The sequence below is a fragment of the Jaculus jaculus genome, chromosome 6 (assembly GCF_020740685.1).
Source record: "Jaculus jaculus isolate mJacJac1 chromosome 6, mJacJac1.mat.Y.cur, whole genome shotgun sequence".
Taxonomy (NCBI): Eukaryota; Metazoa; Chordata; class Mammalia; order Rodentia; family Dipodidae; genus Jaculus; species Jaculus jaculus.
The window spans coordinates 60712614-60739365 of record NC_059107.1 but is presented as its reverse complement, the minus strand read 5'-3'; the positions used below and the strand labels follow the sequence as shown (position 1 = coordinate 60739365).

Here is a 26752-nt window from a genome sequence, read left to right as displayed (position 1 = left end):
ATTCACACATTAAAAATAACTTCTAATCCCTTTTCATTGTCTTGACCATTTTGGGGAAGCCTCAGTTCATGTAGCATTCATCTTCCTGACATTGTTTTTGTAAATCATTGCTACTTTCATGTTTTTTCTTGTTACACATGTTTCTTCTCCTGTCTTTTTTTACATAATGTAAATTTTTTCCAGGTAGGGTCTTACTCTAGCCCAGGTTGACCTGGAATTTACTATGTAGTCTCAGGCTGCCCTTGAACTCATGGCGATCTCCAACCTCTGCCTCCTGAGTGCTGTTATTAAAGATGTGCGCCACCACATCATGTAAAATTTGATTGCTTTAGATTTTGTAGCCTCCGTGAGCCACATTTATGCAGACTTCTAAGGAAGAAGTACTGGGCCATTGTACACTCCTAGGTATCTGAAATGTTATTTTCTGCCAACCTCGACATGGGGGGAAAGACAGGAGTCATTGTATTTGAACATTGCCTGTGGTAATGCTCACATGGTAGAGGAGGCAGCTGTTTGAACATGTAATAGTGATAGTATGTGATACATTCTTATAAAGATGCTGTGGGAACCTGAAAGGAACCATGATGTAAAGATGTTACGAGAGCCCAGGAGAAAGAGCCACAGATAGTTCTACTAGCCTTGTGGGGAGGTGGTGCCATCAGGAGCCAGGGAGCACTGATAATTGCCTATAAAGAATATGGCAACAGTGGAGAAGCATGTAGGTCCTCTGTGACCAAAACAGCAGCAATAGTGAGGATAAACAGGAACTACAGGCTATGGCCTCACCTCTGCCAAGGTTGATCCCAAGTCCTACTTTCTACCACTATGTTGGAGCCTGTAGTGGCCCTGTCCGACTTAGGACCTCATCATCTCAGCCAAGGGATTAACTTATTTCATAACTGTTTATTTTTTATCGAATTTTAAGACATACCAAAATTATAAGAATTGCACCCAAATTCCTACATATCCAAAATATTTACAGTGGGCCTCATTTGCTTTAGTGGTTTTTCTGCATATTTTTATATACACATAAATATTTTGGAACCAAATAAAATTAAGTTTATATAAATACTCTATTCTTTTACCCCTAAATACTTTAGTGTATGTGTACCCTAAAAACAGTGGCGTTCTCTGACATATCCGTAGTCTAACATTTAAAAACATTTCTGTTTTTAAAATTTATCTATTTATGAGAGAGAAAGAGAATGAGAATGTGAGTGTGGGCACCCAGAGTTTTTTGTCACTGTGAACAAACTCCAGTGTGAATCTGGCTTTATGTGGGTATTGTTTTTCTTGGGGGGGGGTATGTGTGTTAGTGTTCATGTATGTGAGATCAGAAAACTTTATCTTTGCCTTCCAGGTTGTTTGAGGCAGGATCTCTCATTCACCAGGCCAGCTGGCCCATGTTCTGTGGGCACACTGGGATTACAGATACTCATGGCTCAGCATCTGGCTTTGCATGGGTTCTGAGGACCCAAACTCAGGTGTTCATACTTGTGTGGCAAGTGGTTTATCCACTAAGCTATCTTCACAACCTGCCTTAGATTGCTTTTTATCAGGTATTTGATCACAACAATGGGAAAATTAACTAATATGATGACCTTGATAATTTGGTTAAGATTCTTTTTACTAAAATTCTCTATTGTTTTTTTAAAATTTTTTTTGGTTCATTTTTTATTTATTTGAGAGCGACAGACATAGAGAGAAAGACACATAGAGGGAAAGAGAGAGAATGGGCGAGCCAGGGCTTCCAGCCACGGCAAACGAACTCCAGACGCGTGCGCCCCCTTGTGCATCTGGCTAACGTGGGACCTGGGGAACCGAGCCTCGAACCGGGGTCCTTAGGCTTCACAGGCAAGCGCTTAACCACTAAGCCATCTCTCCAGCCCTAAAATTCTCTATTGTTGTATCAGTCAACTTTCCATTGCTGTGAACAAAGCATACACACCACTAAGAAAAATAACTTAAACTGAGGAAAGACTTTTTATGCTCACAGTGCAGTTCATGCTCACTTGGTTGCATCACTGGGTACCTGTGGTGAGGCAGAACATCATGGTGGAGAGAAAGCAGAGAAAGAAGGCAGGGCCTGAGATCACAGTGTCCCCTTCCAAGGCACACCCCAATGACTAGACCCTACTGCTAACATTTCCACTACTTCCCTATAGCGCTATCATCTGGAGTGCAAGCCTTCAAGATGAGCCCTTTGAGGAGTGTTCAGATCCAAACGGTGACCCCATGAAGTAGCTGCTGTCATTACTCTGTAAGGAGAGGCTTTCAAAGGACGCGTCTGCCTTACACCTCCTCAGGTGTCCGCCCACTGCTGCAGCAACCACTGCGGCTTTTGAAAATCCATTGTTTCTTGGATTTTTCTAGGCAGTCTATGGAAATAAATGTAAAAACATTATTTTATTATTACTTATTTATTTATTTGCAAGGAGACACACAGAGAGAAAATAACTAAGTACATATGAGCACACCAGGGCCTCTTGCCACTGCAAATGAACTCCAGATGCATGCGCCACCTTGTGCATCTGGTTTTACATGGGTACTAGGGATTCAAACCAGGGCCATCATGCTTAAGCAAGTGCCTTAACCACTAAATCATTTCTCCAGCCCAGAAAGGAACTTTATTTTTCAAGGGGTGAATCTTACAACTCAATTTCATGTCTTTGTATTAGCTTTTACCTTACTGGACAAGGCCCTCTTGGCTCCCTTCCTATTGTGCCTTCCCCCACTTTTGGAGGGGTGGGTCAAAGTAGGGTCTCACTCTAGCCCAGGATGACCTGTACTACAGACTGCCTTTGAACTCACAGTGATCCTCCTCCCAAGTGTTTGGATTAAAGGGTGTGTCACCACGCCTGGCTTACGCCTTCCTTTTGTTTGATTTCATGGACATTGGGTGTTACAGTGGTGGTTCCTGGGTTTGGGAAGAGGTCTGAATCTCTTCCAAGCAGCAATTCACATATCATCACGGATGGCTCAGCATGGGCTGACACACACTGTGTGGGATCATCAGTTTTCCCCTCAGGCCTGGGTCTGTGTGTGGAAATGTGATCTTTTAATAGTTCTCTAAGCTCAGCTAAGGCTTAAGAGTGAGGGCTTAAATGGGAGGGAAAGGAACTGTAGGTTCTTGCTCAGCAGGAAGCTATGACTGACCTCGATCCAGTTTGTGAAAACTACTTTTCTGACTCCTATGCACATCTGCTTCCTACTTTGTGGCTCATATTGTTCCCTTTGTCTTCTCCCCTCTCTCTCCAGACAGGCTCAGAGCTCAGCCCAGTTGATGGACCTGTTCCAGGTCAGATGGACTCAGGGCCAGTGTACCATGGGGACTCACGGCAGCTAAACACATCAGGGGCTCAGGTCAATGGTGCTAGAGAGCCCGCTGGACCCAGTCTGCTGGGAGCTGCAGGTCCTTGGCGGGTAGACCAGAAGCCCAACTGGGACGCTGCCCCAGGCCCAGCTCACACTGCTCGTCTGGAAGATGCTCACGATCTGGTTGCCTTTTCGGCTGTGGCTGAAGCTGTGTCCTCTTATGGGGCCCTTAGCACCCGGCTCTATGAAACCTTCAACCGTGAGATGAATCGCGAAGCTGGGAACAACAGTAGGGGTCCCCGGCCAGGGCCTGAGGGCTGCTCTGAGAGCAGTGAAGACCTTGACACACTGCAGACGGCCCTGGCCCTTGCACGGCATGGCATGAAACCACCCAACTGCAATTGTGATGGCCCAGAGTGCCCTGACTACCTCGAGTGGCTGGAAGGGAAGATCAAGTCTGTGGTCATGGATGGAGGACAGGAGCGGCCCAGACTCCCAGGGACTCTGCCTCCTGGTGAGGCTGGCCTCCCAGCACCAAGCACCAGACCAGTGCTTAGCTCTGAGGTCCCCCAGGTGCCTCCCCTGGAGGGCCTGCCCCTGTCCCAGAGTGCTCTGAGCATTGCCAAGGAGAAGAACATCAGTCTGCAGACAGCCATTGCCATCGAAGCCCTCACACAGCTCTCTTCTGCCCTCCCCCAGCCTTCTCATTCCACTTCCCAAGCTTCTTGTCCCCTCCCTGAGGCCTTGTCCCCATCTGCCCCTTTCAGATCTCCCCAGTCCTATCTCCGGACCCCCTCTTGGCCTGTGGTTTCCCCTGAGGAACACCAGACCTTTGTCTCCGATAGCCCAGCCTTCCCTCCAACAACTCCAAGAACCGAGTTTCCTGAAACTTGGGGCACTGACACCCCTCCAGCAACACCCCGGAACTCCTGGCCTGTGCCCCGTCCAAGCCCCGACCCCATGGCTGAACTGGAGCAGCTGTTGGGCAGTGCCAGTGATTACATTCAGTCAGTATTCAAACGGCCTGAGACCCTGCCCACCAAGCCCAAGGTCAAGGTTGAGGCACCTTCTTCTTCCCCAGCCCCAGCCCCAGCCCCCTGTCCCTCCCCTGTCCCCCAGAGGGAGGCTCCCCTGCCACCCTCCGAGCCAGACACCCACCAGAAGGCCCAGACTGCACTGCAGCAGCACCTGCACCACAAGCGGAGCCTCTTCCTGGAGCAGGCCCAGGATGCCTCCTTCCCCACTCCCACAGACCCTCCAGCTCCTGGCTGGTGGGCCCCACCAGGCTCACCTGCCCCACGGCCTCCAGACAAACCACCCAAGGAGAAAAAGAAGAAGCCCCTTACACCAGCTGGAGGTCTTGTGGGAGCAGAGAAAGCCACCCCTGGGACCAAGCTCAGTGTACGAAAGCCCATTCAGATCAAGAAATCCAGGTCCAGGGACATGCAGCCCCTCTTCCTGCCTCTCAGGCAAATTGTGCTAGATGGGCTGAGATCCCTAGCCTCCGAGGAAGCGCGAGCACCTCCACCTGGCCGCCTCCCTGCTCCACGCCCTGCCTCCCAGGCCCCTGCTGCCCCCTTGCCCCCAGAACCTTCTCTTGCGCTATTTGCACCTAGTCCCTCTGGGGACAGCCTGCTGCCCCCTACTCAGGAAATGAGGTCCCCCAGTCCTATGGCAGCACTGCAGCCAGGCTCCACCGGTCCCCTCCCTCCTGCTGATGACAAGCTGGAAGAGCTCATCCGACAGTTTGAGGCAGAATTTGGGGATAGCTTTGGGCTTCCTGGACCCCCTTCTGTGCCCATTCAGGACCCTGAGAACCAGTCAACATGTCTCCCGGCCCCTGAGAGCCCTTTTGCCACCCGTTCCCCCAAGCAGATCAAGATCGAGTCTTCAGGGGCCGTGACTGTGCTCTCAACCACCTGCTTCCATTCAGAGGAGGGAGGCCAGGAGGCCATGCCCACTGAGGCTGAGAACCCACTCACACCCACCCTCAGTGGCTTCTTAGAGTCACCTCTTAAGTACCTGGACACACCCACCAAAAGTCTGCTGGACACACCTGCTAAGAGGGCCCAGGCGGAATTCCCTACATGTGATTGTGTTGGTAAGTCTACACTGAGGTCAGGAAAAGTAAGGCAGCTCAGTGGGCTTAGATTTCGTGGCTTTTTCATTTGGCAGATGGTTTACTTTATATGTGACTGGGTCCTGGGAATGCAGAAATGAACTAACTGGCTAATGGAAAAGTCACTGAAGGAAACTGATCATGCTGTGTGCTAGGTAGGTAGAGTGGAACAGGTGCTGTGTTGTACTGATCCAGTTGAATCCATCCCTCATGGAAGCCTTCCTGCAGGAGTTAGTGCTTTGCAGGACCATAAGCTGGAAAGGAGTCATTCTAGGGAGAGGGCACAGCGCAGGCATTGGGATAGTGGGACTTTCCTTGGCTTACCAAGAGCAAAGTGAGATGAAGAAAAGGTGAGTGTAGGGGTAAGCAGGGGCCAGATCATTTAGGGCCCAGGGAGCCAAGGTCAGGAGTTAGACTTGATCCCTAGGGTAGTAATGATTTCCTAGGGGTTTGACAGAAAGTGAGTCCCTGCCACATTGTGATTTGAAAGGCTGTTCTGGCTTGTGGTAGGGAGAACAGACTGGCCAGGAACTGTCAGGACGGTATCATGAGGCAGGCAAGAATGGCAAGGGGTGGCCGGGGAGTTCACTGAGGACAGATATGGTGGGGAGGATGCACTTGGGTTGCGCAGGCCAAGACGGACGTGCCCACAAGGCGGGAGGTCAGGTCCAAATGATGGGCTATAACAGGGCTTTGCAGCAGTGTGTGCGTCCCTATGGCATGGGTCAGAGAGGCTGATGAGCTCAGTCAGCTTGTAGGCCTGGCATTCATGGGTGAAAGTGAAGTCTGGGGCCTTAGAATTCTTCCTGTAGATATGCATTTTCCCACAGGAAGGCCCTGGTACAGTTGCAGAGCCACTCTGGCTCTCATGCCCTGCTGTTTGTGGAGCATTCTGGGAAAGACACATGCATTTCAGGTGTTGACAGCGGGGAAAAAAAAACATTTCATGCTGACAATAAGCATGTTGAATTTTTGTGACTTTGTGATGTACAAATGAGTATTGGGAAAGGGCTATGTTGTAGTTCCCTTCTTGTTATTGGGATGGAGCACTTAATGAAAGTAACTGACAGGAGGAAAGGATTTATTTTGGCTTACAGTCTTGAGGGGAAGCTTCATGATGGCAGGAAAAAGCATGACATGAGCAGAGGCTGTACATTATTCCACCATAGCAGGTGGAAAACAGCAGCAGGAGAGTGAGCCAGACTATAGCTAGGCAGAGCTGGCTGTTAACACCTCTAAGCCCACTCCCAGCAATTTACGTCCTCTACCTCCCAAATTGCCATCAGCTGGGGATCAAGCATTCAGAACACATGAGTATATGGAGTGCCTAATTCCAACCACCACAGGCTGTCTTCTTGACTTGTTAAACTGCATATAATCGTATTTTTTTAATATTTTATTTTATTTTTAATAATTTTATTTATTTGAGAGTGACAGACACAGAGAGAAAGAGATAAGAGGGAGAGAGAGAATGGGTGCGCCAGGGCTTCCAGCCTCTGCAAACGAACTCCAGACACGTGCGCCCCCTTGTGCATCTGGCTAACGTGGGACCTGGGGAACCGAGCCTCGAACCGGGGTCCTTAGGCTTCACAGGCAAGCACTTAACTGCTAAGCCATCTCTCCAGCCCTAATCGTATTTTTTTGAGTGGGTGCCACATCCCAGTCCATGAGGAGGAACTGGGCTGTCCTCCACTGCAGATATCCCAGACTCTCGGACACAGGGACACAGGGCCAATGATGAGACTCACTAGGGAACAAAGAAAGTTATTGCAGTCAGGTTCGCATTGCTGGTAGAAATCACCTGACCAAGAGCAGATTGTGGAAAAAGGGTTTATTTTGGCTTACAGACTTGAGGTGCTGCTCCATGGCACCTCATGGCAGGGAAAACAATGGCATGAGCAGAGGGTAGACATCACCTTCTGGACAACATCAGGTAGACAACAGGAACAGGAGAGTGTGCCAACCTCTGGCAAGGAGAAACTGGTTATAACACCCAAAAGCCCACCCCCAACAATATACTGCCTCCTGGAGAAGTTAATTCCCAAATCTCCACCAGCTGGAAACCTAGCATTCAGAACATCTAAGTTTATGGGGGACACTTGAATCAAACCACCACACCTATTCTTCTATCAGGAGATTAACAAATGAGAAAGGCCCTGCCAGGTTCTTGTTAGATATGACTAACATCTAACAGTGAAGGCCTTGAGGCTCCCTTTTTTCCTAGTACTTGGAGGAAGCATGTTCTGGTCACAAGAACTGCCCTTCTTTGTATGTTTTAACCTCTTTTGCTTGCCTGTATGTAGTGCTGTGCTGAGTGTTTTCCACCCATACATCCTTACCTAGTGCTTGGATCTTAGTTGATCCTTAATAAATATCTTAATTGTTGAATTCATCTTTATGAATATCAGGGTTGGTCAAGGTAGTTTTAAAATTTGAATTCCAGCTCCTTTGCTTGCTAGCTGGAAAAGCTGGGGCACTTCCTGTAAGCTCTCAGTGCCTCAGTTCCTTCTAGTGCACAGTGAAAATGATAACCTATTTCCTGGGGTTTAGACTAGTTAATCCATTTAAGTACTTAAAAATGCCTCTGGCACAGCGAGAAGTCCAGAAAGGTCTCATCAGCAAGAAAAGGAAATAGAAGCATGGGTTGCGGAAGGGGCAAGATTGCTAGGACTTTATTATCAGTTGTATACTGACCAGATAGCCCTGTATAATTAGAATAAAAATGAAGAGACGGGCTTGCCTGCAAAGCCAAAGGACCCAGGTTCAGTTTCCCAGGACCCATGTAAGCCAGATGGACAAAGTGGCACATGAGTCTGGAGTTCATTTGCACTGCCTGGAGGCCCTGGTGCGCCCATTGTCTCCCCCCCCCCCTCTCATTTGCCTCTCTGTCTCTCTCAAATAAATAAAATACCAAAAAAAAAAAAAAAAAAAAAATGAAGAGATGGCTCATCACTGATGAACTTTGTAGCTTACTTGCAGAGACAAAATAGATAAAATATCCAGTGGCCTATTCAACAAGATCTCCTTCCCCTACCTGCTATTGCATAGACTTGACCACGTGGTGAGAGCATACCTAAGTCTAGGCATGGCCCTTGCCATGGGAGAGTAAAATTTTGAAAAAAGTAATGAACATATTTTGGGAGATCTGGGAAGTGGCCACTCCAGACTAAGGGATGTACATCCCTTTGAGGGCTCCAGGAGCATACACACAGAATGGAAGGCAAGCAGTATTTCTTGGATTGAGGCCCCAGGGAGGATGCATTCCAGCTTGAGGCCAGGAAATGGATGCAAACAGTAGATATCAGGTTCTGAGAAACCCAGCAGGGTGCCATCGCTGTTGCCAGGCTGGGGAGGGCCTAGGCAAAAGGGAGTAGCAGAGGGTCCCATTGTCACCAGTCACTTTTTGTCCTAGCTTGTGTTTTATTTGTATCTCGTTTTAGACAAATGATTATGGTCAAGCCTACTTATGTTGTTAAGCCTACTTATGGTGTTAAATGTCTTCATATCGTTTAGCATTTAGGTAAAAACAGCAGTAACAAGTGGTATATAAATGATCACATTACCTAGGTGGAAAATAATAGAAAAAAGACTAGGAGGAACTATAACAAGTGATTGTTTCTGTGGCCAGACAATGGGCCATAGACTTTTTTGACTTGCTTCCTAAAAATGTCCACAATGAAATATACACTTTATTTTGTGTGAGAGTGTGTGCATTCGCGCACATGCTAATGTGTGTGTGGAGGTGGGAGGACAATCTTAGAATATGTTTCCTCTCCTTCTGAGACAAGGTCTCTCTTGACACTGCTGTTTTCGAGCTTCCAGATTCGCCTGACTGCACCTGGCATTAGTGTAGGCAGGTTGGGATTATACACATGTGCACCACTTTGTGGGGCTTTACATGGGTGCTGGGACGTAGCTCAGGCGGTAGAATGCTTCCCCACCATGAACAAGCCTTGGATTTGATTCCCAGCATCATATAAACTGGTTGTGATTACATATACCTATAAACCCAGCACTTGGAAGAGGATGAGGAAGAGGGATCAGAAGTTCCAGGTCATCCTGAGCATAATGAGTTCAAGGCTGGCCTGGGCTACATGAGACCCTGCCTCAAACAACAAAGTATGCCCTAGAGTAGCATGGAACACAGACTGATGCTGGGTCATCTCCCGCAGGAGGCTGGGCAGGAAGCTATTGAGAGCAACCACAGTAGTAGTTGTGAAACACATATTCTGTTCCAGGCACTGGGCTAAGCATCTTACAGTCACCATCTTATTTTATTTTTGTTTTTTTTTTTTTTTTTGGTTTTTCGAGATAGGGTTTCACTCTGGTCCAGGCTGACCTGGAATTAACTCTGTACTCTCAGGGTGGCCTTGAACTCATGGCAATCCTCCTACCTCTGCCTCCTGAGTGCTAGGATTAAAGGCGTGCACCACCACGCCTGGCTTATTTTTCGTTTTTTGAGGTAGGGTCTCATTCTAACCCAGGTTGACCTGGAATTCATTATGCAGTCTCAGGGTGGCCTCAAATTCATGGCAATCATCCTACCTCTGCCTCCCAAGTGCTGGAATTAAAGGCGTGGGCCAACACGTCAGGCCTTTATTTTTTAATTTTTTAACTTTTATTTTTTTATTGACAACTTCTATAATTGTAGACAATAACCCATGGTAATCCCCCCCCCCCCACTTTCCCCTTTGAAACTCTACTCTCCATCATATCCCCTCTCCCTCTCAATCACTTTCTCTTTTATTTTGATGCCATGATCTTTTCCTCCTATTATGATGGTCTTGTGTAGATAGTGTCAGACACTGTGAGGTCATGGATATCCAGGCCATTTTGTGTCTGGAGGAGCAGTTGTAAGGGGTCTTACCCTTCCTTTGGCTCTTACATTCTTTCCAGCACCTCTCCCACATGGACCCTGAGCCTTGAAAGGTGTGATAGAGATATTTTAGTGCTGAGCACTCCTCTGTCACTTCTTCTCAGCACTCTGGTGCCTTGAGTCATCCCAAGGTCACTGCCATCTGAAGAGAAGCTTCTCTAATCAAAAGTGAGAGTAGCATTAATATATGGGTATGAATGTTAAGAGAAGTGCTTACTGGGAATTTTGGTGAGCATAGTATATATACATTTAGTCAGACACTAGCAGACATTATACCCCAGAGGCTCATGATTACCCCTGTGTTTTCAGTATCAGGGATGTATTCCCTCCCATGGAGCAGACCTCCAGTCAAATTAGAGGGCAGCTGGTCTCCCCCATGACACACATGCCAGTATAGCACCCATTGGCTCATTTGGCATGGCTGGTCAAATTGAAGGCTTGCAGAGCCCAGTGTTGAATATCTTGAGTGGTGATTTCTCTCTCTCCCATTGAATTGCATGCATTGTAGCTTTTTCTAGCTTTCTGCTATCTTGTCTACATGGAGGAGGTTTTCAGCTCAGCTCCAGCAGGATTTCTCAGTGACCTTGCAGCCCAAGTATGTGGAGTCTTTAAGTATGTAGAGTCTTCAGCAATAGGGTTTTACCATCTATTCCTGCTAGGAAACCAAGAGCCTCAGCAGTGGCCTATACTGTTTTGGGAGTATCGGTGATCTTCCTGGCCAACAACTCACTGGAAGGTATCCCATCCCTGGCACTGAAAATTTTCTAGTTAAAGTCTATGGCTTCTGAGTGTTACATTGTCCAAATAGGTTTCTGTTTGATTTATCCATATCATCTTAGATTTTGATTAGCCCTCCCTCTACCTTTCCATTACTCAATCTCTTCCCCTGACCTCTTTTAGGCCTTTTTACCCCCATTAATCTGTTCTACTTGCATATATACAGCACCATCCTATTAAGTCCCACCTCCCTCCCTTTCTATTCACTTTAAATCTCCTTTCTAGCTTACTGGCCTCTGCTACTGAGTTTTATTCCAACTCACATAGTTAGGATCCACATATGAGAGAGAACATGTGGAGTTTGACTTCCTGGGCCTGAGTAACCTCACAAAGAATAATCCTTTCCAAATCCATCCATTTCCCACAAATTTCAATTTTCTTCACTGCTGAGTAGAACTCCATTGTGTAAATGTGCCACATCTTCATTATCCACTCATCAGGTGAGGGACATCTAGGCTGGTAATGTTTCCTAGCTGTTGTGAACAGAGCAGCAGTAAATATGGTTGCGCAAGTTTCTCTAAGGTAGGGAGACGAGTCCTTGGGATATATGCCTGGCAGTGGTATAGCTGGGCCATATGGTAGATCTATTTTCCACTGTCTCAGGAACTCCACACTGATTTCCACAATGGCTGGACCAGATTGCATTCCCACCAACAGTGGAGAAGGGTTCCTCTTTGTCCACATACTTGCCAGCATTTATGGTCATTTGTCTTCATGATGGTAGCCATTCTGACAGGAGTGAGATGGAATCGCAACATAGTTTTAATCTGTATTACCTTAATGGCTAGGGATGTAGGATGTAGGATGTAGCCATTTTTTTAGTTGTTTATATGCCACCTGTATTTCCGCTTTTGAGAACTCTCTATTTAGTTCCATAGCCCATTTTTTAAAAATTTTTATTAGCATTTTCCATGATTATAAAAAAAATCCCATGGTAATTCCCCCCTCACTCACACTTTCCCCTTTGAAATTCCATTCTCCATCATATTACCTCCCCATCACAATCATTGTACTTACATATATACAATATCAACCTATTAAGTATCCTCTTCCCTTCCTTTCTCTTCCCTTTATGTCTCCTTTTTAACTTCCTGGCCTCTGCTACTAAGTATTTTCCTTCTCACGCAGAAGCCCAATCATCTGTAGCTAGGATTCACGTATGAGAGAGAACATGTGACGCTTGGCTTTCTGGGCTTGGGTTACCTCACTTAGTATAATACTTTCCAGGTCCATCCATTTTTCTGCAAATTTCATAACTTCATTTTTCTTTACCACTGAGTAGAACTCCATTGTATAAATGTGCCACATCTTCATTATCCACTCATCAGTTGAGGGACATCTAGGCTGGTTCCATTTCCCAGCTATTATAAATTGAGCATCAATAAACATGGTTGAGCACGTACTTCTAAGGAAATGAGATGAGTCCTTAGGATATATGCCTAGGAGAGTGATAGCTGGGTCATATGGTAGATCAATCTTTAGCTGTTTTAGGAACCTCCACACTGATTTCCACAATGGCTGGACCAGATTGCATTTCCACCAGCAGTGTAGAAGGGTTCCTCTTTTTCCACACATAGCCCATTTTTTAAATTGGGTTGTTTGATTTCTTATTTAAGTTTTTGAGTTCTTTGTATAATCTAGAGATTAATCCTGTAGCAGATGTGTAGCTGGCGAAGATATTTTCCCATTCTGTAGGTTCCTCTTTGCTTTATTCACAGTGTCCTTTGCTGTACAAAATCTTTGTAATTTCATGAGGGACTAGTGGTTAATCTGTGGTTTTATTTCCTGAGCAATTGGGGTTATATTCAGAAAGTATTTACTAAGACCAATATGTTGAAGGGTTTCCCCTACTTTTTCCTCTAGCGGTTTTAGAGTGTCAGGTCTGATATTAAGGTCTTTGATCCTTTTGGACTTGAAGAATCTATTTTTATCCTTCTACAGATACATATCCTGTTTTCCCAGCACCATTTGCTGAAGAGGCTGTCTTTTCTCCAATGAGTATTTTTGGCATTTTTGTCCAATATCCAGTGGCTATAGCTACCTGGACTTACATCTGGTCCTCTGTTCTGTTCTATTGATCTACATGTCTGTTTTTGTGCCAGTATTGTGCTGTTTCTATTACTATGGCTCTGTAGTATAGGTTAAAATCTGGTATACCACCAACTTTATTTTTGTTGCTCAAAGTTGTTTTAGATATCTATTCAAGGTTTTTTGTGCTTCCAAATAAATGTTTGGATTCTTTCTTCTATTTTTGTGAAGAATGCCATTGGAACTTTGGAGGACGTAGCATTAAGTGTGTAGATTGCTTTTGGTAAGACTGCTATTTTCAAAATGTTGATTCTTCCAATCCAAGAACAAGGGATGTCTTTCCATTTCTTAGTGCTTTCTGCAATTTCTCACTTGAGTATTTTAAACTTTTCATTGTAATGCTCTTTTACTTCCTTGGTTAGGTTTATTCCAAGATACTTTATTTATTTATTTATTTGAGGCTATCGTGAATGGGAGTGATTTTCTGATTTCATCCTCTGTGTTTGTTGTTAGCATATTGGAAGGCTTTTTATGTGTTTATTTTGTATCCTGCTATATGCTATAGGTGCTTATCAGCTCTAACAGTTTGCTGGTAGAGTCTTTAGGGTCCTTTATGTATAGAATTATATCATCTACAAATAATAATAACTTGATCTCTTCCTTTCCAATTTGTATCCTTTTTATGTATGTCTCTTGCCTTAATGCTATGGCTTAGACTTTCAGTACTATATTAAATAAAAGTGGGTACAGTGGATACCCCTGTCTTGTTCCTGATTTTAGGAAAAGCTACATTTTTTTTTCCATTTAGTATTATGTTGGCTGTAGGATTGTCATAAATAGTCTGTACTACGTTGAGATATGTTCCTTCTATTTCCAGTCTCTGTAGGACTTTTATCATGAAGGGATGTTGGATTTTGTCAAGTGCTTCTGCTGCATCTAATGAGATGTTCGTGTGATATTTGTCCTTCAGTCCATTTATATAATGTATTACATTAATTGATTTGTGTATGTTGAACCATCCCTGCATCTCTGGGATAAAGCCTACTTGGTCAGGGTGAATATATAAGAAAGATCTTTCTTATATATTCTCGTATTCTGTTTGCCAATATTTTGCTGAAAAATTTTGCATTTATGTTCATGAGGGAGATTGGTCTGTAATTTTCTTTTTCTTTTTCTTTTTTTGTTCTACCTTTGTCTGGTTTTGGTATCAGGATGATGTTGACTTCGTGGAAGGAGTTTGGTGTAGGATTCCTTCTTTTTCTATTTTATGGAGAAGTTTAAGAAGCAATGGTGTTAGTTCTTCCATGAAGGCCTGGTAAAATTTACCAGTGAATCCATCTGGGCCTGGGCTATTTTTAGTGGGGAGATTTTTTTGTTTTGTTTATTCTTATTTTTATTTGAGAGCGACAGACAAAGAGGCAGAGAGAAAGAGAGAGAGAATGGACGCGCCAGGACTTCCAGCCACTGCAAACAAACTCCAGATGGGTGCGCCCCCTTGTGAATCTGGCTAACGTGGGTTCTGGGGAATCGAGCCTCGAACTGGGGTCCTTAGGCTCCACAGGCAAGCGCCTAACCACTAAGCCATCTCTCCAGGCCTAGTTGGGAGATTTTTGATAACTGCTTAGATCTCCATACTTGTTATAGGTCTATTTAAGTGATTAATCTCATCTTGATTTAATTTAGGTAGGTCATATAAATCAAGGAAATCATCCATTTCTTTCAGGTTTTCTTACTTAGTGGAGTATATGTTTTTATAGTATGTCCCTATGATTTTTTTGAATTTCTCAGGTATCTGTTGTGATATTGCCTTTTTCATCTCTAATTTTATTAATTTGTGTCTGTTCTCTCTTTGGGGAAGGGTTTAGCAATCTTGTTTAGCTTTTCAAAGAACCAACTCTTTGTTTCATTGATTTTTTTTTTTTTTTTGGTTTCTATTTCATTAATTTCTGCCCTAATCCTTATTATTTCTTCCCATCTACTGATTTTCATTTTGCCTTGTTCTTCTTTTTCCAAGGTTTTAAGGTGAAGCATTAGGTCATTTACTTGAGACCTTTCTAATTTTTAATATGAGCACATACAGCTATAAATTTCCCTCTTAGAACTGCCTTCATTGTGTCCCAAAGGTTTTGTTATGTTGTGTTCTCATTATCATTTCATTCTATGAATTTTTTGATTTCCTTCTTGATTCCTTCATTGACCCATTCATCATTGAGTAGTGTATTGTTTAGTTTCCATGATTTTGTGTATGCTCTAAAGCTTTTCTTGCTATTGATTTGTAGTTTGATTCCATTGTGGTCTGATAGAATGCAAGGAATTATTTCAATTTTCCTGAATTTGTTAAGATTTGCTTTGTGCCCTAATATATGGTCTATTTTAGAGAATGGTCCATGTGCTGATGAAAAGAATGTGTATTCTGCAGCATTTGAATGAAATGTCCTGTAGATATCTGTTAGGTCCATTTGTTCTATGACCTCATTTAATCCAGATGCCTCTCTATTTTTTGCTGGGATGACCTGTCAATTGATGAGAGTGGGGTGTTGAAGTCACTTACTGCAACTGTGTTTGGTGTTATCTGTGACCTTAGTTCTAATAGCATTTCTTCAATGAAGTTGGGAGCCCCCATGTTAGGTGCATATATGTTTAGGATTGTAATGTCCTCCTGTTGGAGTGTGCCTTTAATCAATATAAAGTGACCTTCCTTATCTTTCCTAACTCACGTTGGACTGAAGTCTTCCTTTTCAGATATTAGGATAGGAACCCCTGCTTGTTTTCTAGGCCCATTTGCTTGAAACACCATTTTCCAACCTTTTACCCTAAGATAGTGTCCATCCTTTGGAGAAAGGTGAGTTTCTTGGAGGCAACAAATTGAAGGATCCTGCTGTTTAACCCAGTCTGCAACCCTATGTCTTTTTGTTGGGTGGGGGGGCATTGAGGCCGTTGATATTAAGAGATATTATTGAAAGGGGTATATTTATTTTTGCCATGTTTTTGTAGTTCTTCTGGTTTTACCTTTGCTCTGTTGTATTAACTAGTATTTGAGTATGGTTTGTTTTTTCCAGGGTCCTTATATGTATGCTTTTCTTTCTCTTCAGCATGGAATATTCTTTTAAGTCCATTTGCTTAAAACACCAGTTTGCAACCTTCCCCCAAAGATAGTATCTATCCTTTGTAGAAAGGTGAGTTTCTTGGAGGAAACAAATTGAAGGATCCTGCTTTTTACCCCAGTCTGCAAACCTATGTCTTTCGGTTGGGGCATTGAGGCCATTGATATTAAGAGTTATTATTGGGCTTAGCGGTTAAGCGCTTGCCTGTGAAGCCTAAGGACCCCGGTTCGAGGCTCGGTTCCCAGGTCCCATGTTAGCCAGATGCACAAGGGGGCGCATGTGTCTGGAGTTCGTTTGCAGAGGCTGGAAGCCCTGGCACGCCCATTCTCTCTCTCTTCCTCTATCTGTCTTTCTCTCTGTGTCTGTCGCTCTCAAATAAATAAATAAATAAAATTTTAAAAATATATTAAAAAAAAAGAGTTATTCTTGAGGGCTGGAGGGATGGTTTAGCAGCTAAGGAACTTTCCTACCAAACCAAAGGACCCAGGTTCAATTCCCTAAGACCCATATAAGCCAGATGCACAGTGTGACATATACATCTGGAGTTGCTTTTCAGCAGTTGGAGGCCCTGGAGCATACATTTCCTCTCTCACTCTTTGTTCCTCTGTCTCTCTCAAATAAATACATAAATAAAAATATTTTTAATTGTTATTATTGAAAGGTGTGTATTTTTGCCATTTTCCTTGTTTTATAGTTCTTCCAGTTTTACCTTTACTCTCTTGTATTAACTAGTATTTGAATATGGCTTGTTTTTCCCAGGTTCCTTATGTGTGTGCTTTTCTTTCTCTTCAGTATGGAGGATCCTTTCAAGTATATTCTGTACAGCTGGTTTTGTCTTCAAATATTCTGTTAGCCTGCTTTTGTTGTGGAATGTCCTTATTTCTCCTTCTATTTGAATGGATAGTTTTGCAGGATAAAGTAACCTTGGTTGACAGTTGTTATTTTTCAGAACTTGGAATATCACTCCAAGCCCTTCTTGCTTTTAAAGTTTGTGTTGAGTCATCTGCTGTGAATGTGATGGGCTTGCTTTTGTATGTGACTTGATTTTTCTCTCTAACTTCTTTCAATATATTTTCTTTGTTTTATGTGTTTTGTAATTGAGTTATAATATGGCAAGGAGAGGTTCTTTCCAGGTTTTGTCTGTTTGGTGTTCTAAAGGATTCCTGTATCTGCATTGGTATTTCTTTCTAAATTTTGGGAAATTTTTCTTCTATGAATTTGGTGAAAAGCCTTCTGGATTGAAATTTTTCTCCTTCTACTATACCCAGAATTCTTGTGTTTGATCTTTTCATAGTGTCCCAAATATCTTGAAATTTCCATTCATACCTTCCTATTAGTTTGTCTTTCTCTTTGTTAGACAGTATTAGATCTGCAACCTGGTCCTCTAGTTTAGATATTCTGTTCTCTCCTCCTTCCCTTCTACTGGTGAGCTTTTCTACAGAGTTTTTTATTCCACTGTGTTTTTCATTGCTACAATTTCTGACTGGTTTACTTTATTATTTCTATTTCCTTATTCATGTCTTGTATTGACCTCCTTATTTATTAAATTGGTTTCCTGTGGCTTCTTTGATTTCCTCAAGCATATTGATAGTCATTCTTTTGAAATCTTTCTCAGGCATTTCCTCTAAATCAGTCCCACTGGAGGTAATTTCTGATGGATTTATACTTTTTGATGGATTTATATTGTCTTGGCTTTTTGTGTTTCTTGTATTGTAATGTAGGATTTTTGCATCTTGGATTAATTTAATGCTTGGCTCTTCTAGTTAATTATCTGCAGTATTATTAGATGTATCAATCAATCTGATGTTATATATCTTTACGGGAGGAGCTTAAGGTTCTAGATGTGGCTCTAAAGACTCTCAGAGTATCCACAAAAGTGATACTAGGTATTGTGTTTGCCTGCTATGAGGGTATTCTAGCAGGCTGGGTGTAAAAATATAGAGGCAAATTCTAAAACATAAACAATGTACACATTCAGTGTAAAATAGCACAGGGTATTTATGCAAGAGTAGTTATTACAACAAACAGATCCTCTAACAAAATGTATTTGCCCCATATCCATAATCCTGTTAACTGGGAGGCTGCTATTTCTGGTCTGTAGAGGGTTCCAAGGTCAGCTTGTGACCAACTGAGACCCTTCCCCAATGAATGACAGAAGAGAAGACAAAGGCACTATAAAGCATAAAACAACAAATGTCAAGCCCAAAATATACCTTATTTAAGAATGAAAAATCTGGGCTGGAGAGATGGCTTAGCAGTTAAGGTACTTACTTGCCTGCAAAACCAAAGGACCTTAGTTCAATTCCCCTGAGCCCATGTATGCCAGATGCATAAGATTATGCATACATCTGGAGTTCATTTGCAGTGGCTAGTAGCTCTGGTGTGCCCATTCTCTCTTCCTCCTTCTTTCTCACTCTTAAATAAATAAATAAAAATAAAATGTTTAAACAAAATGGCAAATCTCATCATGCATCAGATTTAACATATAATTTACCCTGCCATGGATGGTACAGTTAGCACTTCTGATGCAAGCCTATATACCAGGCTAATTTGGCATGTACTGACCTGGTGTAATCCCAGTAACCTCTTGGGATGGCTTTGGTCTCAGTTGTGCTGTGCGCCTGCTTGGGTCCCTCTTTGCTACACTGTGGGCTTAGGTAGGCTGGCTGGGTTGGTGGGTCACTGCTCTGATCACCTGTTCCTGGTGCTGTGTAGATGAGTTCCCTTCTCTAGTTCTCTGGTGCTTGCTGGTGCTTGTGCTGGTGGTAGGGGAGGGGATGCTGTGGATGGTGGCTGAAGTTCTCCCACTGGCCCTTGAGATCCTCTTCCTCACAAGCCACTCTACTAGTCCCTGCTGTCTTCCCATCATGGTTCTTGAGTTTGTGAAGAGGCTGGTGAGTGGAAAATCCCCTCACCTGGTTTGTCTTGTGGCTTATGCCAAGCCTGGTGGCAGTGGCCACACGGACCTGGTTCTGCTGCTTCTGCCTGCTTCTGTTGTCTCTAGATGCTCTAGATCTCTTCTACTTCTCTGCTGTGGTTGATAATGTATTATATACCTTCCCTTTTAAGTAGCAGAGTGTGTTTGTGTGTTTTGCTGCTTTTTGTTTTGTTTTTTCTTTCCTTTTCTCCCTTAGGCTGCTTTGGTGTGGTTCCTACGCCACCATCTTAACCAAAAAGCCCACCATCTTATTTAATCCTTGAAATTTTATGATGTGAGGACTATCAGTGGCTCCATTTTTACCACGAGAAAGCAGAAGTCATTTGAAAAGTAGTCTTCCAAAGTCATAGAAGTGGTGGAAGTGAGATTTGAACATAAGCATTTGGACTTTGAACACCATGCCATATTGTGATAGAAGTAAGATCTAACTGTGACAAAGATCAGGGGGAGGAAGAGGGCCTCAGAAGAAGTCTTTTGCTCTTAGACAGTTTTTGGAGGGCTTGAAGTTTGTTACAAAAGTCATCCATTGTTGTTCCAGAAACATGTAGAGCCTCATGTTGCTACTTCATCAGCTGCTGCGGCAGAATCTGAGTTGAGGCCCAGGAGGTTTTCCAGAACAGGTGTTCTCAGTCTGAGATTAATGAGAAATGAGGATCATTCCATAACTCCCCTCTCCTGTGGAACTTGGGAAGATTCAGATTGCAGATTGCTATGAGGAAAAGTTTTCAGAGATGTGACCATTAAGCTTCCATGGTAAACACTTGCTAATAAACTTGTACAGTTTGCAGTAGTATGGCAAAATAAACCTGCTGTTCATATATGTTGCTTAGTCTTGACAAATACAGTGTGGGCCAATGTGGGTATTTATATAACCAGGACCTTAACTGCCAAGAGCTTTGTTTTACCCATATAAAAGAATGATGTAAGGCTGGAGACATGGCTCAGCTGTTAAGGCACTTGTCTGCAAAGCTTACCAACCTAGGTTCAGTTCCCTAGTAGCCATGTAAAGCCAGATGCACAAAGTAGCACATGCTTTTGTAGTTCATTTGTAGTGGCTGGAGGCCCTGGCATATGCCCATTCTCTCTGTCTCTCTTCTCTTTATCTCTCTGCTCTCAAATAAATAAAGAAAAATATGTTAAAATAAAAAAGAATAGCCAGATGTGGTGGTGCATGCCTTTAATCCCAGCACTCAGGAGGCAGAGGTAGGAAAATCACCTTGAGTTCAAGGCCACCCTGAGACTACATAGTGAATTCCAGGTCAGTCTGGGCTAGAGTGAAACCCCACCTCAAAATAAATAAATAAATAAATAAATAAATAAATAAATAAATAAATAAATAAGTAAGTAAGTAAGTAAGTGATGGACCCAGGTATAGTGCCATACACATGTAATTCCAGCATTTAGGAGACAGAGGCAGGAGAACCATGAGTTTGAGGTCAGTCTGGGCTGCATGAGAAGCTTTAGTCCAGCATGGACTATGTAGCAAGACCTTGTCTTGGGGGGAAAAAAAGTGACTGCTGAGTGTCTTAATGAGATTTATATGTTTGTTCTCTGACTCTTGGAATACTAGAATTAAAGGCAGCCTTGAGTCTGCAAATAAGTAGATTTAGATGATATAAAAACAGTTTTATAAACTCAATTTCTCTATTGCAGGGGATTATAGGTTAATAATATATTTCTACCATTCTGAAATATGCATTGGAGATCACCTGACTACCCTTAATTATTCTGCGATCCTTGTCAGAGTGGGACACTGGGCTGCAGGGACTGTATGTCCATTCTCAGTAATAGGGAAATGCTCAGGGAACCCTGTTCAGGACAGAGAATAAACCCTAATGACTTTTTAGGGGGAAAAGCATCCTTTCAGATCTATTCATCATTTTATAGATGAGGGAAAAGGTAGTATTAGCTTCTAAATGCTTAGTGTGTCTGCTAAGCAGCCTACAGGAAGCTAGGAAGACTAAACCAGAGCCAGGCAGGAGGTTGGATTTAGATCTCAGAGGTGGCCTTTGTAGAACTGTTACATTTTAAAACTGTCCAGCCCTAAACAAGTGACTGCAAGAAAAACCTTGTCTTTGCCTAGAGCCTGACATTGTTCAGCAGATAGGGATGGTTGCAGTGTCTGCCAGGGGACTTCGGGAGGGACCACAGTCCTGAACAGGGAACACTAAGCTGTCTCATTTTACAATCTTGTGAAGTCTGCTTTCTGTTTTTATTTTTAGGCAGGGTCTCATTGTAGCTCCAGGCTGACCTACAACTTACCCTGTAGTCCAGACTGGACTCAAATTCATGGCAATTCTCCCTGCCTCAGCCTCCCAAGTTCTAGAATTAAGACATGATCCACCACATTCACTTTCTTTAGATTTTTGTTGTTGTTGTTTCTTTGTTTTGAGACAAGCCTAACAGACTTTTTTTTTTTTTTATGAGAGACAGAGAATTGGTGCTCTAGGGCCTCTAGCCACTGCAGTCAAACTCCAGATGCATGTACCACCTTGTGTGCATGGCAGCTTTGCATGCTTGCATCACTTTGTCCATCTGGCATATGTGGGACCTGCAGAGTAGAAAATGGGTCCTTAGGCTTTGTATGGAAGCACCTTAACCACTAAGCTATCTCTCTAGCCCTTTAGTTGTTTTATACGCATGTGTGTGCATGTGTAAATGCAGCTACACATGTTATGTATGGAGGCTAGAGGGCCACCTCAGCTTTCATCCCTGGAAATACTGCCCACCTTTTTTGAGACAAGGTCTCTCATTGACCTGGAACTCTGGTCACTAGTTCTCCTGTCTCCACCTCCCTAACACTGGGACTACAGGTGTGCACCACCGCACCTGGCATTTTGCATGGTTCTGAGACTTGGACTCAGGTTCTCATGCTTAGGAGATAAGCACTTTGCCAACTGAGCTGTTTGCCCAGCCCCTATTTGCTATAGCTTTTTTAGTTGTATAGAAATTTGTTCTGCATCCGTACATTCAATTTGATATGAAGAGGAACTTCTTTTTACTATTATTAGATATGGTCATATTTTGTATGTAAACATCACATTGTTATCATCCTTTCCCTCCTCCCTGCGCCTTTTCTGAAGAGGCCTTCCTCATTGGGGATGCAGGTCAACCCCATGGGGATTGTAAGAGGAACTAATTTAAATGCTTTAAATATTTTTTTTGTGGATAATAGAATATTTATGTACTAATATAAAGGTAGAGAATCTCACCCTGTGTAGGCAGATTATCAGAGGACTTCCTGGAAGAGATGATGCCTGAGTGAGTTTTAGGGGATCAATAGAAATTTAATTGGTTGGGCTAGAGATAGGGCTCAGCTGTTAGAGGTGCTAGCTTTCAATGCCTGCTGGCCCAGGTTCAATTCCCCAATACCCATGTAGAGCCAGATACACAAGGTGATGCATGTATCTGGAGTTTGTTTGCAGTGGCGAGAGGTCCTGGTGCGCCCATGCACTCATTCTTTTTCTCTCTCACAAATCAATAATGTACAAAAAAGCTTACTTAGTTGAAGGTGGAAATAGTATGTGCTAGATAAAGAACTGCTAAGATTAATTTTTAAATTTTTTTTGTTTATTATTTATTTATTTGAGAGTGACAGACAGAAAGAGGGGGAGAGAGAGAGGGAGAATGGGTACACCAGGGCTTCCAGCCACTGCAAATGAACTCCAGACGCATGCGCCCCCTTGTACATCTGGCTAGCATGGGTCCTGGGGAATCGAGCCTCAAACTGATGAGAAGCTGAAGGTGAAGAGCCTTCGAGATAAAATTTCCCCTGCCAAGAGACTAACTAGCATTGGTGTTGCAGCCCTATAATCCTAGCTATTCTAGAGGCCGAGGCAGGAGGATCATAAGTTCAAGGCCTTGGCTGGGCTACAAAGTGAGTTCAACGCCAGCCTGGGCAACTTAGTCATACCCTGTTTCCAAATAAAAAGAAAGAGGGATGTAAGTCAATAGTAACATGCATAATCTTTTTATTATTTATTTATTTATTTATTTTGGTTTTTTGAGATAGTGTCTCACTTTACCTCAGGCTGACCTGGAATTCACTATGTATTCTCAGGGTGGCCTCAAACTCACTGCAATTCTCCTACTTCTGTCTCCCAAGTACTGGGGTTAAAGGTGTGTGCCACCATGCTCAGCAACGTGCATAATCTTCAGTCATGCACATACCCACACACATACAAGGTTGATTAAACAACACACACATTCATTATGGTACTGTTCAGTCTGTGGGAAAAGTAGAGTTATTGATACACATCTTTAGATATAAATATTATATATAAGACTTGTTCAAACAACCAATTTATACTTTAAGAGAAGCTTAGGGAAATCTTTACTGTGGTATCCAAAATGAAGGATAATATGCTAAAGTTACAAAATGACAAGATTCATTCTGTAAATTCCAAAAGAACTATGCTATTATAAAGCACATAAAGGAGTATGGAGGACCGGAGAGATAGCTTACTTGTTAAGGTGCTTGCCTGCAAAGCCAAAGAACCCAGGTTCATTAATTCCCCAGTACCCACATAAGCCAGATGCATAAGATGGCACAGGCATCTGGAGTTCATTTGCAGTGCCTAGAGGCCCTAGGTGCCTATATTCATTCATTAATTCACTCATTCATTCTCTCTCTCATGAAAATAAAACATTTTTAAAAGGGAGTATGGAGATAACTCAGTAAGAGTGCTTGCTGTGCACTCATGAGGATCTGAGTTTGATCCATAGCACCCATGTAGAAAACCATTTAAAAGCCTAGCATGGCCAGGCATAGTGGTGTACACCTTTAATCCCAGCACTCAGGAATCAGATGCAGGAGGATCACTGTAAGTTTGAGGGCACCCTGAGACTACATAGTGAATTCAAGGTCAGTCTGGGCTAGAGCAAGAAAAAAAGACCCTACTTTGAGGTGTGGGGGGAGGCCTAGCATGGTCTCCTGTGCCTATAATCTCAGTGCTGTAAGACCCTCATAATTGCAGTAAAAGATGATGACATCAAATTAAAAGACACTAATGGAGAGAGGGAGGGGAATGATAGAGAGCAGAGTTATGAAGGGAAAAGTGGGGGAAAGGAGGAAAATATCATGGTTTATTGTCTGTAAGTGTAGAAGTTGTTAATTATACACACACACACACACACATACACACACACACACACACACACACACACACACACATATGTATATATCTCAGTGCTGAGGAGTCACTGACAGGAAGATCACTGGGAGCCAGTCTAGTTAAAAAATGTTGAGTTCCCAGACTACAACATAATGGGGCGATAGACTCTTAAATGTAAATAAAAATGAAATTACTCATCTTTAAAAAAAATGTTGAGTTCCAAGTTCTGTTTCAGGGAAACAAGATGGAAGAGCAATAGAGGACACCCAGCCCCCTTGACTTCTGCATGTGTGTACACAGGACATGTACATTTACACACGCATATATATGCTACACACAAACATACTAAACACCAAAAGAAATAAATGTAAACTTAAAGTTGCAAAAAGCCGAATCAGATTTACAGGAAAAGCAAATCAGTGAGGATGAAGTGCAGGCATAAATGATCACTTCAAAATTTGTGTGTGTGTGTATACACACACACATGTACTTAGGTGAACCAATCTTGAAACTAACATCAGATGGAGATGAGAGACTCAGAAGGGAGACAGGACAGGATCCTATACATAGTCATTCAGTTGGAAATCCTGGGAACATGAGTTGGTGTGGAGAAGCATGGAACAAACAAATGGAAGAAAGACCCAGGATGGGAGAGATGACTTAGCAGCTAAGGTGTTTGCCTGAGAAGCCTAAGGACCCAGGTTCAATTCCCAGAACCCATGTAAGCCAGATGCACTTGGTGGCACATGCATGTGTCTGGAGTTCATTTGCTGGGGCTAGAGGTCCTGGCAGATGCATACATTCTCTCTCTTAAATAAAATTTAAAAAAAAAAAAAAAAAAGCTGGGTGTGATGGTACACACCTTTAATCCCAGCATTTGGAGGCAGAGGTAGGAGGGTCACTGAATTCGAGGCCCAGCCTGAGACTACATAGTGAATTCCAGGTCAACCTGGATTAGAGCAAGAACCCTACCTTGAAAAAAAAATTTTTACAAAGAGCCAGAGAGAGAATGGAAGCCCTTTCTCTCTTTTATGTTTATTGATTAAAAACTTTGTTGAAGGGACAAATCATGTATAAGTACCATTCCCCTTTATCACTCCCATTCTACTGAAGGCCTTCCTTAGTGGGTTTACTAGTATTCACCATGGGATTATGAGAGTACCAGTCAGTCATTGTGTGTGGAGGAGAGGTTGGTGGCAATGCCTCTGGATGCTCCTAACCATCCAATGGCTCCTACAGTCTTTCCGTCTCTCTTCTCTGTCTCTCTCTTTAAAAAAAAATATTAAAATTATAAAATTCAGGTTTGGTGAGATGACTCAGCAGTTAAAAGCATTTGCTTGCAAAGCCTGCCAGCCAGGGTTTAATTTCTCAGATGCACAAAGTGACATGCATCTGGGGTTTGTTTGCAGTGGTAAGAGGCACTGACCTGCCCATGCTGTCATTTCTTCTTCCTCCTCTCCCCTCTCCCTTGCAAATAAATAAAAATATTTTTTAAAAATTACAAAATCCAGGCTGGAGAGATAACTTAGCAGTTTAGGCACTTGTCTGTGAAGCCTAAGGACCCATGTTCTATTCTCCAGGTCCCACATAAACCAGACACACAAGGTGGCACATGCATCAGGGGTTCAATTTCAGAGGCTGAGGCCCTGGTGTGCCAGTTCTGTCTCTCTCTTTCATAAAGGTGTATGCCACCACACCCAGAAAAAAAAAAAAAAACCTTTTACAAAGTTTTTTTATGAGGGTTAGAGAGATTGCTTAGCAGTTAAAGTGTTTGCCTGTGAAGCCAAAGGTCCCAGGTTTGATTCTCCAGGACCCTCATAAGCCAGACACACAAGGTGGCACATGCGTCGTTTACAGCAACTGAAGGCCTTGGCATACCCATTCTCTGTCTACTTCTTTCTTTCACTCTCAAATAAATAAATATTTTTTTAAAGAAATTATAAAATCCAGACTCCAGGATCCATCCAGTTCTGTTGAAACAGCCATGCTCATTGTTTATGTAACTTCTAGAGCTACTTGTGCACTACAGTGGCAGAGCCATCTAGTCACCTGCACCTTCATACACTTGGAACCCAGAATGCTGACTGGCCTTTAATGGAGTTGACTAACCCTGTCCTAAGTTAACTAGTCTAACATCTCTGATCAGTTTTGCTTTCTTGAATTTCCTGCATATAGAATCGTGTATGCAGACATAAGTTCTCTTTTATGGTGTTTTTTTTTGTTGTTTTTTTTTTTTTTGCATTCCATGATTGTGAAGTTTGTGTTGTATGTTGTAGTATCTATTCATTCTTATTTTGCTGAAATTCACTTGTGGGGCTGGAGAGATGGCTTAGTGGTTGAGGCACTTGCCTGTGAAGCCTAAGGACCCATGTTCTACTCTCCATATCCCATGTTAGTCAGACAGACAAAGGTGAGGCAAGTGTAAGGTTGCACAAGCCGCTAGGTGTTACAAACATCTGGAGTTCAATTTCAGTGGCTGAG

At 43.0% G+C, this 26752-nt stretch overlaps 1 protein-coding gene across 6 annotated transcripts in view; it reads left to right on the top strand.

Moving 5' to 3' along the window:
* Nucleotides 1–26752, top strand: part of Tet3 (tet methylcytosine dioxygenase 3) — a 147064-nt gene that overhangs the window by 81362 nt on the left and 38950 nt on the right. For 4 of the 6 annotated variants that reach the window (XM_045153220.1, XM_045153219.1, XM_045153224.1 and 1 more), the window contains one exon: nt 3259–5416. In XM_045153220.1, the coding sequence (XP_045009155.1) occupies nt 3259–5416 (2158 nt within the window). The remainder of the gene's footprint in view (nt 1–3258; nt 5417–26752) is intronic. The other 2 variants (XM_045153222.1, XM_045153221.1) reach the window with 1 other exon arrangement.